Below are 15468 nucleotides of genomic sequence, written 5' to 3'. Positions count from 1 at the left end.
ATATAATCCATCTTCTCGGTTCAAGAAACCACGACCATTTTGCACAAATTTCCAAAAATCAGGTCACTATGATGTTAAGTACTAATTTTTACATGGCCTTCCACCGAGTTATGGTGATAAGAAGAAATCCCAAACTTACACAAATGCTTATGCAAACCAAACTTCAATCTCTGATATTGTTGGTTCTCATCAGTCCCAACCATTGGTACATCAACCCACCAATCCTACGAATCGTCTCAATACTCACTGCCATCAATGGATCGCCCTCTTGAGTCAACAATTGCACAAAGCAACTCCTTCTTCAAAGACACCCCAGCCTACTGTCTCTAATTTTTCTAGTAAATCTTAGGCATTTTTCTTCTAAAAGTTCGATCATAGACAGTGGTGCTACTCACCATCTTTGTCATGACATCACTGTTTTTTCCTCTTTTGATCAATCTATTCATGCCCAACATATTATATTACCTAATGGCTTAAAGTATAAAATTGAGAAATCTGGAAATGTGCATATTAATTCTCACATTGTTCTTCACAATGTTTTCCATGTTCCTCAGTTTTGCTTCAAATTGTTTTCTGTTTAATCTTTTCTTAAAAATACGTCTTATTCTCTAACTTTTAACTCTACTGAATGTTTACTTCAGGGTCCTTCACACATGGTGAAGATTGGGATGACTAGAAAATATGGCAATCTCTTTACTCTTCATCAAGATTTTTTTTTTCATCTGAATTCATTTGGAATACTCATGTTATTGATTCTCCTTGGTATTCATGCCTCGGACATCCTTCAATGTCAATAACTCTTGATTTGAATAAAAATCTGGTTTTTTCTTTTAATGTTTCCCATATTAAACCATGTCATATTTGTCATCTTTCCAAATAGAAAAGAATATCATTTATTTCTCATAATCATCTTGCTGCTCATGCTTTTGATCTTATTCATCTAGACATTTGGGGTCCTTTCCATATATCTTCTATACAGGGTTTACTTGGACATCTAGACATCGATATTTTTTAAAAATAGTAGATGACCATACAAAAAATACTTGGGTTTACTTGCTAAAAACCAAATCTGAAGTTCAAGCTATTACTCCAAATTTTTTTGCTTTAATCAATACTCAATTATCATCCAATATTAAAGCTGTGAGATCCGGCAATGCCTCCGAACTTAATCTAACTTCATTTTTTTACTACTCAAGGCATTATCCATTATCACTCTTGTGTAGATCATCCACAACAAAATTCTGTTGTTGAACGAAAAACATCAACATATTCTCAATGTTGCTAGAACACTAGCATTTCAATCAAAAATTTATTTGTCATATTGGAGTTGTATCATACACATTTCATGTATTTAATCAATAGAACTCCTACAAAGTTGCTTCACAACAAAACTCCATATGAGTTGTTATATAACAAGGTTCCCTCTTATTCTCACCTGAGGAACTTTGGATGTTTAGCCTATGCTTCCACCTTGGATAATCATAGATACAAATTTTCGGCAAGGGCTAGAACTTGTATTTTCATTGGCTACCCCGAAGGTATGAAAGCTTACACTCTTATTGATATTGTGGCTAATCAATTATTTCATTCTCAAGATGTAGTCTTCTATGAGGATATTTTTCCCTTACAAAATGTTACTCATGACAATGATATTAACAACTTGTTTTCTAGTTCTATGTTGCCATGTTCTGTTCCTTTGTCTACTATAGATAATGTTCCAACATCTCATAACAACACTGTTGAACAATCTCTCAATAAAGTCACTCTGGTTGGTCGCACTATCACTAAACCGAATCATCTTGCTGACTATATTTGTGGCTATGATCTGTTCAAGCCTCCACAAAATACCCTATTGCTTCATATTTGTCATATGACAAACTTAGTGACACATTTCGTGCTGCTGCTCTTGCCACTTCTCGAGTTGAAGAGCCTTCACACTTCTCCAAAGCTTGTCGCATTCCCGAATGGCAACAAGCCATGGTTTATGAGCTCCATGCTTTAGAAGCCAATAATACATGGTCCATCATATCCTGTCCTTCTGGTTCCAATACTGTTGGTAGCAAATGGATCTATAAGATTAAATATAAATCTAACGGTGAGATAGATAGATACAAAGCAAGACTTGTTGCTCAAGGGTATACTCAGCAACATGGCGTAGATTTTTTTGAAACATATGCTCTGTCGTTAAATTCAATGCCCTTAAACTTCTTTTATCTCTTGCTTCTATTTATAATCGGCATTTACATCAAATGGGCATTAATAATGCTTTTCTCTATGGCGATTTAGATGAACAGGTTTATATGTTGTTGCCAAAAGGCTATCAACCTCAGGGGGTCCTTCCTCAAAACCACGTTTGTAAACTTAACAAAAGCATCTACGGCCTAAAGCAAGCATCTCGCCAATGGTTTTCCAAGCTAAGAACTTCTCTTCTCAATGATGGCTTTCAACAATCTTCTTTCGATCACTCCTTGTTCATACAACACAAACCAGGTGTATTCCTGGCTATTTTAATTTATGTTGATGACATAGTTGTAGCTAGTAATAATCTTGATGCAATCAATAATTTTAAACTCGGCATAGATTCTCGGTTTAAACTAAAAGATTTAGTCCCTCTAAAAATTTTCCTTGCTTTAGAAGTTGCCCGATCTAGCAAGGGCATTTCAATTTCACAACATCATTTTACTCTTCAATTACTTTCTGACACAGGTTACTTAGGTGTCAAACCGGCTTCTACACCTATGGAACCCAATCTCAAATTGAGCAAAGATGAAGGTACTCCCCTAGGTGACCCCAAGAGTTATCGAAGCATGATCGGCAAACTCATATACCTCACCATAACCAAACCGAATATCTCTTATGTTGTCTGTCATCTCAGTCAATTTCTTCATGATCCTCGTGCTCCTCATCTTGTGGCTACTCAAAGAATTTTACAATATTTGAAAGGAACAATTGGTCAAGGCTTGCTTTACCCATCTGCACCTCACCTCAATGGATAAGCATAAATTGATTTTTCTTCAGCATTGCAACTAAAAATATTTGCTAATGCAGATTTGGGCTCTTGTGTTGACACCTGCACGTCCATGTCAGGATTTTGCATTTTTTGGGGCAAATATCTTACTGCTTGGAAATCAAATAAATAACCTACAGTCTCCCGTTCCTCTACTGAAGCAGAATATCAAGCCATTGCCAACGCCACTTATGAAATAACTTGGCTCCTTGCTCTACTCAAAGACTTCAACAATTTTCATGATCATCCTGCCACTATTTACTGTGACAATACAACAGCCATACACATTTCAAAAAATCTTATCTTCCATGAAAGAACAAAGCACGTGGAAATCGACTGTCATCTTCTTTGCGAAAAAGTTCAACTTGGTCAGCTTAAACTTCTTCATGTCACCTCGAAGAACAACTTGGCAAATGTCCTCACCAAAGCTTCATTCCCAACCCAGCTTCACATAATGATATTGTATCCAAGATGGATTTACATAATCTATACACCATCTTGAGGGGTGTATTAGACTTAAAATAGGATAAGTCTTGTTTAGACTTCTCTTTATCTTGTTTAGACATCTGTCTTGAGTTGTATTTTTGGTTGGTTAACTCTGTTTTGACCTTTGGCTATAAATAGCCTCCACATGTATCATTGTATTGAGAAATAATAAGTTTTTTACACAAGTTTTTCTAGCTAACAATACTTAAATAATTACTAGTGAAAGAAGGCTTGAATAAGGAAGAACAAATGCTTATATTTGAAGTTGTATACTTGTTACCATACAGTATAAAATTTTAAAACCATTTGCAAATACCTATGATGTAGTATATACAATAATTAATGCTTACAAGTAAAAATGGAACTAGTAAGTGGATATTGCATCTTCACAACGAATGCAAATGTTTCACTCTCTGGATAGCTTGCTTCACATTGGTGAGCGGTTCTTCATACAAGATAGCAGGGTTGTCAAACTGAGAGGCCAAGCTTGGCTCTCCAAGAAAAGCTCGGAATGAGTCAGCCACGGAGTACGAAAGAGACTTGAGGTTGTAGCCTCCTTCCAAGAAGAACACACAGCGACCACCACAGAGATCTTTCGCAAGTTGTTGAATGCTGGATGCAAGCATGTAGTATGTCCCTGTTGTAAATTGTAGACTGGCTAGTGGATCCAATACATGAGCATCGTACCTGACCAATAAGTTACAAGCTAACGAGTGAATCTTATCATGGTTTCTTTCATAAGCCATGTTCATTAACAATGAGTCTATGCTTTGTGTAATTAATTATAAAGCTCGCATATAGAGATGTGAAATGAACTGTATTTGAAGATCAGTTTATCCATTAGGTATGTGTATGTATTTATACAAATGTAGTGACTATCATGTACGTTGAAAGCTCACCCTGCAGAGACAAGAATTATATCTGGCTTAAACCTCTGAGCACAAGGTACAATGACTTCATCAAACACAGTTCTCATGGCAATATCACCTGAGCCTCCTGGTAAAGGTAGATTGAGAGTTGTTCCTTCCCCATCTCCTTGGCCTATCTCATCAAATTTACCAGTACCAGGGTAGCTTCCATCCTGTATTGAAAGCAAGTTATGCAATAAATGTTGGTATGCAATACCATTGATGAATTATAAATGCTGATTTGACCATATCTAGCAGTGAATTGTTGAGGAATAAAAAGATGCTGTCCAAAAGTACATGTTTCAAGTAAACATCAACAATTGATGCAATGCCGCTAAGTACAATTTTGGACTCTGATATATGTTGACACTAGCCTTACACGCAGATATCTTGCTGATGGCAGACTATCCTTTTCTTGCATGCTTCTCTTTCAGTATAATATTCACACCAAGTATTAAATAGTACATATACAGAAGTCCAAGAAGTTATAGTAGAAGCAGAAGGTTCTACCCTTGGCAGAGATGATGTTACTTTAATACTGTATCCTTTATAATCAGAAGTACTGACCATCTCATCACAAAACAACCCTTGGAGATACTTCAAATACAGCATTTTATTCTAATCTGCTTGATAGATATTATATCAATATTAAAGGGTATTTACCTAATCAGCACCTCCAATGAAAACACTAGTATTACTAACCTGGTGAGTTGAGAGAAAAAAAATATCCGGATCCTCGTAGAAAGCATCATTAGTTCCATTTCCATGGTGAACATCAAAATCAATTATGAAGACACGCTTCAAGCCATGTACACGTTGAGCATAACGAGCAGCTATTGCCACATTTCCAAATACACAAAACCCCATAGGGCCTTTCGGGATAGCATGATGTCCAGGAGGTCTTATCAAGGCAAAACCTATAGTTTGATCCAGGTTTAGCTTTGATGCTTCAACCTGAAACATGAAACAGATGTTTGTACATCATCTCAGAAGAAGAAAAAACAGAAGGGGAAAATCAAATGCACTCAAGTAATCACCACTGAATCAACTATGGAAAGTCCTGCTCCAGCTGCAGTTAGCGAATCCTGGAAAGTCTGCATCATTAACATGTCACCATCAAAATAAACAAAAGGAAAGACAGATTGCTCGTGCATAGAATTACAAGGATGGAATACAGTCAAGTACAGTTTCATGGCTACTGAATTCCAATTTAGAATGAGAAGCCAAGCATGTCAAAATAACATTTCAATTTTCATCTAGATTTCTCAAAAATGTGAACAAATCTTTTTCTCAATCAAACAGTATGGAAAGGAGTTTAGACATGAGAGAGAGAGAGAAATCTAAATAATTGCACTTACATTTGCAGTAGCATATGTTGGTCCAGATCCCTCAATAAATATAATACCCTGTTGTGAAGCCTGATCCATAGCCTACAATGGATGGGAAAAACATTTAAGCTAAAACATGCATATCTGCTTGTCAACTGGTGAATAAGTAATTTGATATGCATGATCACAAGAATAGAGATTCCATTGCATGACAATTGCAAAAAATAGGTCAGTGAATAGGCCACAGGAAAATCACAGATTTGAAGTAAGTCATTGTAAATGAGGACATCAATAATATAGTAACTTGTTGTGAGTGATTGGCAAGTTTTAGTGGCTGTAAATGTTAGCAAATTAAGTCTCAACCTTAGTTACTCTTATTTTGAAGATAACAAACATATGATTTATGTTCTAACAAGTCTACTTGAGTGTGTCAAAAGTATATCTTAAAGCTCAAATAATAGTCAAGAGAACAATCAAGCACAATAAGAACAAGAGTGATTCAAGCTTGCGCAAAGAAGAAAATAATATCTTAAAGATTAAAGCTTGAAGAGAAAAAATCAAAGAAATCAAGACTAGTGCAAATTAAGGTTTGAAATTGAATATTAATCTTAGTCATGTAAATTGATTTGCATGCATCACATATGATTGAATCACTTATTGGCTCAAAACTTTTTCATCAAAAGTTAATTTTCAAAGAAAATTATTTTTAAGGGAATTAATAAAAATGTTATATTCTAAAATATATTTATATCTAATCTTAAAAGGAAAACTTGTTTTATTAGTACTTACATTAATACATATCTTAATTATAATATAAAACAAAGTGTCAAAACAAGTTTTATGCCAAAAATGATCAAAAGTTGAAATAGCCAGTCGACCGGCATGTGTACTAGGTGGGGCCCGCATACGTTTTTTGAGTGCATTGCAATGGTCATAATCAGTTCTTTTGGCCAGCCGACCAGCCACTCACCCAGCGCACATCAGAGATATTTTTAAACGCTCCAAACGGCTCTTTTCTCATCCCCTCTATAAATAGATATCTGTCAAAGCTTTCAAAACAACTTTGAACACGCCCAAATTGCTGATAAATTGTTTTCAAAGTGCAGTAAGTTTTTTCTTAATAAAAATCAATTTTACACCTTATGAGCCAAACTTGATTTTATCATTTGAGTGTGCATTTCTCTCTAGTTCTCAACTTGTATTTCTTATTCTTAGAGAGAGCTTTTCTATTGGTGTATCACTTTATTCTGCCATCAAAGTGAGTATTAGGTGAGGCTGGCACCGGTTTTAAGAACAACTCATTGTAAAAATGTCTCCACAGAGATCAATCCGAGTGAAAAATGGGAAAGAGCCTTGTGGGAAAAATCTATTGTGAGAGGTTTGGGACACACTTGGGTGAAAACTTCCTAGGCGTATAAAATGGTGATCAAGTCCATAACATTGATCCGATAGTAATTCTAAAAGCTTTGTTGGCTTTGAAGACCAAGGACGCAGGTTACGAGTTTTATTGAACTTATAAATTGAGAGTTTACTTTCTCTATCTCTTCACTCATTTATATTTGTGCTTTGTGTTTATTTATTCATATCATATTGGTTGTCTATCTATTTGTTGCTTAAATTTCATATCTTGCTAGACATGGATAGCTTAGTTTTAAAATTTCCGAAAATAGGTAAAAACACAATTCACTCTCTCTTAGGTGCCATTCTTGGGCTAACAATAAAAAGAATATTTTTTAGTTAGTTGGGTTTGATCTGTTGCTAGCTATATAAAGACACTGGTTTAGTCATTTCTTGATACTCTAAGCTTTTGTAAAACTCAATACTTTTTTTCTCTCTTAGAGAGTTGAGTTTCAAGAATCTGTATTGTTAAAAAGTTGAGTTGAAAAACTTTGAGGTTTCCTTGCTTTTTGTAATATGATGTTAGGCGGCACAGAGATTAGAGGGTATTTTGGGGTATAGAGAATAAAAGCTAGCTGAGCATGGTTATGTAGTTGAGTGTGGTGAAAACGGTTAGTTACAGGGTATTTTGGGTATCAACTTTTGGGGTGAATGGGTTTAAATGTTGGGAGTGAGCTTACCAGAGGGTGTGTAAAATATCAACCTAGGCTTGTGTATATCATATATATAGCTATATATATCTGACTCTTACAGAATATTTTCCTATTTTTGTGATATTGTAGATCTGACAGGTGTAGATATTATCTTGATCCTAATTTTTAGGAGATATTCTAGAGGATTTTCTATATGACTTTTCTATATATTTTTGTATATTTTTACGATCGAAATAAAGAAAAACGATTCATTGTAAACTTAGAAAACTACATGGCATCAGAGCTGCAGTGACGATACGATCCATTCCCTAAAAAAATTTCTCTCTTCTTCTCCTCCAGTTGCCTTCTCCGGCGCCGGCCACTCCAATTCATCTCTGGCATCTTCTCTGCCTATCCTCCATCATTATCGAGCCTCTTACGTATAGTCCCTATTCCCAAAAATCGTCCATTCCCAAAATCAATAAAACCCTAAAATCACCTCTTCCCTCTCGAAAGAAAAGAAAAAAAAAAAAACCTAAAATTGTCCATTCCTTGTTCTCCATCACCGTTCAATCCCTTCATGGAAGAATCCGAGAAGACCTCCAAGGAGTCATCCATGACTAATCCCTCTCTTGTTGCACCCATAACCTCTCAACTAACTCCATCCCCGGCTAAAAGCAACTTTGTCCCCATCATCTCTCACAAAATGAATGGCCAGAACTACCTTCAGTGGTCACAGTCAATAATGATGTTCATAAGTGGAAGAAGCAAAGATGAATGCATTACCGGAGATATCCCAAAGATAGAAGCAACTAATGCTTAGTACAAAACCTAGAGAGCTGAAAATAATATGGTAATATCATGGTTAATTAGTTCTATGACAACTGAAATAGGACGCAGCACATGAAACTTTCTCTAGCAGTGAAAACACAGCCAAGCTTTTTCATGTGGAAAGTACACTCCACGACCTTTGTCAATGTGAGAACTCAGTTCGAGTTTATTACACAACTTTTACTCACTATTGGCAGCAGCTGGACCTATTTGAGACAAATGAATGGAAGTGCACTGAAGATCGAGCATATTTCAAAAGGATTATGGATTACAACAAGTCTTTAAATTTTTGAAGGGGCTAGACAAATCTCTCGATGAAGTAAGGGGAAAAATTCTTGGAACCAAGCCTCTTCCGAGTTTGCGAGAGGCCTTCTCAAAAATTCGAAGAGAGGAGAGTCGAAAACGAGTCACGTTGGGACAACCTCAACTTGCCTTCACCCCTGAAATTCCAGCTTTGGCAGCTGCCAAAGATAATCCGCCAAACTCAGGTGCTAATTTTTAAAATGACAATCGAGGCAAAAAAGGCCGCCCATGGTGTGATCATTGTCGAAGACCTGTCCACTTCAAGGAAACCTGTTGGAAGTTGCATGAAAAACCCACCGATTGGAAGCCAAATCAAGATCGTGAAGCAAAAGGGAATGTTGTTGTATCTGAAACACTTCCAACTGCCCCTTTTAGCAAGGAACAATTAGAACTTCTCTAGCAACTCATACAAAAGGCCAATGTTCCCACACAAAGCTCCTACAGTTCGACACTTCATGCAGCAAAATCCTCCTCCTCCTCTTGGATTATTGACTCAGGCGCAACCGATCATTTGACAGGTGACTAATCACTTTTTACCACTTACTCTGCTTGTAGCAGCCCTCAAACAGTATGTATTGCGAATGGTACACACACCAAAGTGGTTGGCACTGGAACTATCTGTCTCTCAAATAATCTCACACTCCAATCTGTCTTATTTGTGCTTGAATTTGACTGCAATCTTATATCTGTTAGTAAGCTGAATCGAGATTTAAACTGTGCAACTAAATTTCTCTCTAAATCATGTGTTTTTCAAGACTTGTGCTCAGGGAAGATGATTGTCAATGCTTGTTATCCCCAAAAATTAGAGATCGATGACGTGGAAATAGAGGTGACAAGTGGCAGTACATGGTCCGTAAAAGACACATTAAATAGTCAATAAATACATTTGACTCCTCAGAGTTGTGATAAAGTGACCGGGTAAACTGATGAAGAGTTTTGACTGCTTGAGAAGTGTCATGACCGACCAGGCATGACCTTGTCCGACCAGTCACGTGTTTGTCTGCCCAGGAGTGACATTGTCCTACCAGCATGCACATGTCCTACCAGCACTGGCATGCTAGAGGAGAGTGTCATGTTAGACGAGAGACATGGCATGCTAGAGGAGATTGCCATATTAGACGAGAGACATGGCATGCTAGAGGAGAGTGCCATGTTAGAGGAGAGACATGGCATGCTAGACCATAGTGCCATGTTAGAGGAGAGGAGTGCATGTCCTACCAGCATGCACATGTTCTACCACCATGCACATGTCCGACCAACACTTGCATGTCCTACCAGCAAGTGTATGTCCTACCAGCACTTGCATATGTCCAGCATGCATGTGTCCGACCAGCACTTACATGGGTAGTCAGTAGGAGATATGGGTCGACCAGATAGAGGAGAACTAAGTCAAGATTCCCAAAAACGGCTTCAACAAGAACCGGTCTTGGCACGCGCGGAAATCTCTCATTCTTCCCATAAATTGGGGGTTTTGTTACATTTTGAATGTTTTTTGTAATTTAAATGTAATAAATATAATAAAATATCCCGATTCTAGGAGATATCAGATGTATGATCCTAAGCCTATAAATATATGGCTTATGGGATCAGAAAGGGGCTTCTTCTTCTTTTTAGACTTTTTGGGGAGATTTTGGGTCTGAGTTTTCTAGAGAGAGAAAGTGCTTGTATCTGAAGGAATTCTTGTATCTTTGTAATCTGTACTGAAGAAACTCAGTTGGCTCAGTTCATCTGATCTTGAGTACAGATCTATAATCACAACTCTAAGTGGATTAGGCTATTACCAACATATTGGGGCTGAACCACTATAAAATTGTTGTGTTATTTACTTTCTGTTCAAAAACCGTCTGTGTCGTTTTATTTCTCTTGAAGGTTTTGTCGTTTCTGACGTTCTCACGTCGTTGGCCAAAAACGCGGTCAACAATGCTGATTTTCGTGCTGGCCTTTATGTTCTAGATGTCAACAACCCTTCAAACCATATTGTCGGTCATCAATCTCAATTGAGTTATAGTCTCATGCCTGCTAGTCAATTTAATAAGGAAAGTGAGATCATGATGTGGCACTTTCATCTAGGTCATCCAAATTTTCTGTATTTGAAACGTTTGTTTCCATCCTTATTCATCAATAAAAATCCCAATTTATTTCGTTGTGAAGTTTGTCAATTAGCAAAGCATACTAGGAACACTTATTCACCACGATCATACAAACCCAGTCACCCTTTCTCCTTAATTCGTGGTGATATTTGGGGACCATTCTGTATTCCAAGTGTGACTAGTGCTAGATGGCTTTGACTACTAGTAGATGATCATACATGACTGTGTTGGACATTTCTTATGAAAGAAAAATCAGAAACTGTAGAAAAATATACTCTTGATTGTTATTTTCATTTATAAAGGAATAGCCTTTAAATAGGTATATTCTAGGTATAAATTAATTTACATTAATTACACCTTAATTTTTAAAACACTAACTAATGAGCTGTAAAACAGTAACTAATAATTCAAATTATTTCTACACCCTCCCTCAAGTTGGTGCATACAAGTCCCACATGCCCAGCTTGCACACTATCTCATCAAAGTTTTCTTTTAATAATCATTTTGTTAGCAAATCAGCAGCTTGTTGTTTGCTAGGCACATAAACAACACAAAGTTCTTATTCTTCAATTTTTTTTTTTTATGAAATGACTATCCACCTCCACATGTTTGGTTCTATCATGATGAACCAGATTGTGGGCTATACTAATAGCTGATTTATTGTCACTGTATAGTTTCAAGGGATTCTCTCTTTGAAGTTGTAGTTCTTCAAGAACTCGTTTGATCCAGAACAATTCACATACTCCTTGAGCAAGAGCTCTAAGCTCAGCTTCAGCACTGCTTCTTGCGACAGCAGGTTGTTTCTTACTTCTCCAAGTAACAAGGTTTCCCCATACCTTGGTACAATATCCAAATGTTGATCTTCTGTCCTCAATTGAACCTGCACAGTCTGCATCAGTGAAAGTTTCTATGCCTCTTTCTCCATTTTTTTCTGAACAACAGACATTTTCCAGGTGTCTTCTTTGGATACCATGATATCTTGTACACTGCCTCCAAGTGTTCTTCTAAAGGGTTGTGCATATACTAACTGGCCAAGCTAACTGCAACGGCAATGTCAGGTCTGGTGTGAAAGCTCCAAAGATTGATGAAGAAAGGGCTCACATGAGCAAAGTTCCGTATGCAAGATGTGTTGGGAGCCTTATGTACGCAATGGTGAGCATCAAACCTAATCTTGCACAAGCAATGAGTGTTGTTAGTGATTCATGGCAAATCTGGGTGAAGATTATTGGGCAGCAACTAAATAAATACTCGGGTATATAAAAGGCTCTATAGATATTGGTTTGGTATATGGTAAAGAGGCTCAAACTCAAGAAGAAGTGGCAAGCACTTAACAGCTGTGTAAGTTGGAAATTGAACCTTCGAAAGGTGATTGCTTTATCCTCCACAAAAGCAAAGTACATGGCTGCTACTGAGGCATTTAAAGAGGCAATTTGCCTCAAGGAATTCACAAAAGAATTAGGCCTAAACTCATATGATATCTCTATATTTTGTAATAATCAAAGTGCATCGCATCTCATGAAAAATTCTATACTTCATGAGAGATCAAAGCACATTGATATCAAGCTACATTTCATTAGAGAGATTATAGCAAGAAAAGAGGTTCAAGCAAAAAAAGTTGGTACTGAGGACAACCTTACAGATATGCTCACCAAGGTTGTGACACAAGCAAAATTTAGGCACTGCCTAAACCTGATGCACGTTGAAAAATAAGCTGCCTCAAGTCATGAGAAATTTTCATTGGCATTGTTACAATCATTATGTCTTTCTTCTTTATCAGCAAGTTTAAGTAGCTCAATCGAGGTGGAAATTGCTGTGGGTGATTGAAGCTACCTAACCAGTTGGCAAGATTTTAGTGGCTGTAAAAAGAATAACGTTTTGTTAGTTGGGTATAATCAGATGCTAGCTATATAAAGACCCTGGTTTAGTAATTTCTCGGTACTCTAAGCTTTTACAAAATTCAGTACTTTGTTTTCTCTCTTAGAGAGTTGAGTTTCAAGAATCTGTACTGTTAAGGAGTTGAGTTGAAAAACTCATATAATATTCAAAGTAATAAAGAGAAAGGCATGGTGCTTGTTTCCCGTAGATGTAGACACTCCCATTGAGTGTTGAACCACATAATTACAGTGTTGTTCTTTACTCCATTAAGCTAAATTTCTATTTTCAAGATTCTAATTGTTTTTATCAGAATGTTTCAATTAATCTGTTTTGTATTAGATATCTTGTTTTGTGTGTGTGTTTATACTAATCACAACATAACTGTATATATATAGCAATAATTCTTGTGTCCTCTAATGTACTTTAATTTCTTAACAGATACTCTCTGCACATCCCCTACAAGTTCATAGAAAAAGTAAATGCAGGGTAAATAAAACATTAAAAGACCTACTTTAACATCCATATGGGAAAATAAAAAACAATAAATAGAATATAAATTAAACAAAGCAAAATGAAGAATAATATTATGGATACCTTCTCAAGGCCTGTGACGTAGGTTCTTGAATGAACGTTTGCAATGTCATCTACTGAAGCAGGCTTGAAGTCTTTAAGTTGAATAATTTCTGAGCCACGGAACTGAATATAGAAAGATAGAGACATAGTTGAATAAACAAAATAAAATTCTTACCCTTTATTTTTTAGGAACTATTTTTTTCTTCTTCTCTTTTTTCTATCTTTACTGCTTTATGTACTTAAAAACTATTATGCATATGATTGCCAAAAGTTTAGGCCTTAACTTTGTGAAATTAATGATATAATATCCATCACTACCTGGCTGGCTGATATAGTCCACTCAGATGCTGTGACATTTAAACATTTATGTATAAGGGAAGAACATAGGGAGAGTGGCACAGAATCAACCATTTGGTATCAATATAACCAAACCGCTATATATTCACCAAGGCCAGGTTTCTTCCTTTTCCATGAAAACAAATAAACAAGAACAAGTAACCCATTATCCATGCTTGTTCTTCCAATGCTAGAGCAGCTCTTATATAGTTCTTAATTATTTCAATTCTATACCTCTTGATGCTCATAATTTTTAGTAGTTGTCGGAAATGCACTAATTTAGCAAGTGTTTTAACTTTGGTGGAACTTATTTGTGAGAGAAATGCTTAATCTTTACCCTTTAAGCCCAAGAATAACAATTAAAGGTCCTAGAATCTATCAGTTACTGAACAAAGACAAACATATTGAGAGCAAATTAAACACAGCTTAAATTCCACATACTGCTAATTTCATACCTCTGGAGTGAGCTCCATCTTTTCAAGAGCACTAACAATTGAAGGAACTCGAAAATGGGATTCCGGATGAGACTCCTGTTAACAGTACTAATGCAGATTACAGTTAGATGCATCTGCACAAGTAAAATACACAAGTAGCAGCATCAATGAGAAAAGACAGCGTTGTAACTACTTATAAACCAAAAAAATTATTTCCTTTATGCTTTTGTTTGGGACACGTAGAGAGCAATAAAAAACAAGAGATACAAATGAATCACCAATTAAATTATGTCTTTAAAAATAAATAATACCTTATTATGACCCATGGCAGGAGCTACAACATAAATGACACGAGCATTTTTTAGTTCTTCATTTGCACAAACAACAGAGCTGTTCTTCTCATTACGAGCCAAACAAGAAATGGAAAAATGGCTTCTTTTCGTGTAAAGTGTACTTGCCCTGGTAAAATTGTTGTTGAAAAAAGAGTTTCTACCAAGTACGTCATTCAACCGAAATCTAGAATAATTGTTAAAGTTGCACAGATTCCACCGCCGCACCAAAAGCGTTGCATTCCCTAACACAAGCACAGCACAGCACAGCGTGTTCTTGAGGCATATATATGCCTTGAATGTAAAACAACTAATTGCACAAAAGCAAGTTATGAAGAGATAATACTAAGTCAATATCATGACGAATTGAATGTGTCGCAGACTATATAATATATTTTTTTCCCATAACAAATCTATTTGGCTATTTCAATTTCATTGAATCAAATTGTCAAATATAATCTATTTGAGGCGAGCGATAAGAGATGGGTACCAGCCAAAACAGAAGAAGGTGAATTGAGGAGGTCCATCTGAGCGAAGATGGGATGGGATGGGATGGGATGGAGTGCCTATGCCTTAAACCAGAGATACCAATTATCTACTACTGCTATGTTATGCTATCCCAAACACAAACACTGAGAGAGAAGTTAACCGTTAAACGCGAAATAAGAAGAAATGCCTAATGTCAAATGGACTCCTGCCCACCAACCCATAAATTTGAACGGCTTGATTTTCATTGGATGTTTCTAAATTTTTTACTTCTTTTAATTTTCAGCCGCGGCTGCAATTGTTATTCTTCGTACTTTGTAAAACTTAAATTTCAAAAATTAATTTTTTTTATCAATTAGATGTTGACATTTTAAATTAGTATTATTTAGATCCCTAAATATTAAATTAGTCGTAAAAATGCATCAAATTATTTATATATTTTTTTCAATATC

At 36.2% G+C, this 15468-nt stretch overlaps 1 protein-coding gene across 1 annotated transcript; it reads right to left on the bottom strand.

Moving 5' to 3' along the window:
• Positions 1–3729: 3729 nt before the first annotated feature.
• LOC133802000 (histone deacetylase 14, chloroplastic) lies at positions 3730–15237 on the bottom strand. Its single transcript, XM_062240239.1, has 9 exons — positions 15021–15237; positions 14513–14775; positions 14223–14297; positions 13453–13554; positions 5760–5831; positions 5439–5495; positions 5104–5355; positions 4393–4574; positions 3730–4180 (listed from the first exon to the last, which is right to left on the bottom strand). Exons 1-9 carry the CDS (start codon positions 15055–15057, stop codon positions 3880–3882), a joined length of 1341 nt encoding a protein of 446 aa, XP_062096223.1. The 5' UTR covers positions 15058–15237; the 3' UTR covers positions 3730–3879.
• Between the last annotated feature and the right edge of the window lie 231 nt (positions 15238–15468).

This window comes from Humulus lupulus, chromosome 1, assembly GCF_963169125.1.
Source record: "Humulus lupulus chromosome 1, drHumLupu1.1, whole genome shotgun sequence".
NCBI classification, from domain to species: Eukaryota; Viridiplantae; Streptophyta; class Magnoliopsida; order Rosales; family Cannabaceae; genus Humulus; species Humulus lupulus.
Note: the sequence above shows the minus strand (reverse complement) of the source record. Positions and strands in the feature narration are given on the sequence as shown.

What these genes read in the sequence shown, in the direction of transcription:
- LOC133802000 (XM_062240239.1), bottom strand. Translation starts at nt 15,057, where the DNA reads ATGGACCTCCTCAATTCACCTTCTTCTGTTTTGGCTG. An exon ending in AGATGGAGCTCACTCCAGAG is followed by an intron (nt 13,555 to 14,222) that starts GTATGAAATTAG and finishes TTCTATATTCAG; the next exon opens with TTCCGTGGCTCAGAAATTAT. An exon ending in CAACATATGCTACTGCAAAT is followed by an intron (nt 5,496 to 5,759) that starts GTAAGTGCAATT and finishes TTAATGATGCAG; the next exon opens with ACTTTCCAGGATTCGCTAAC.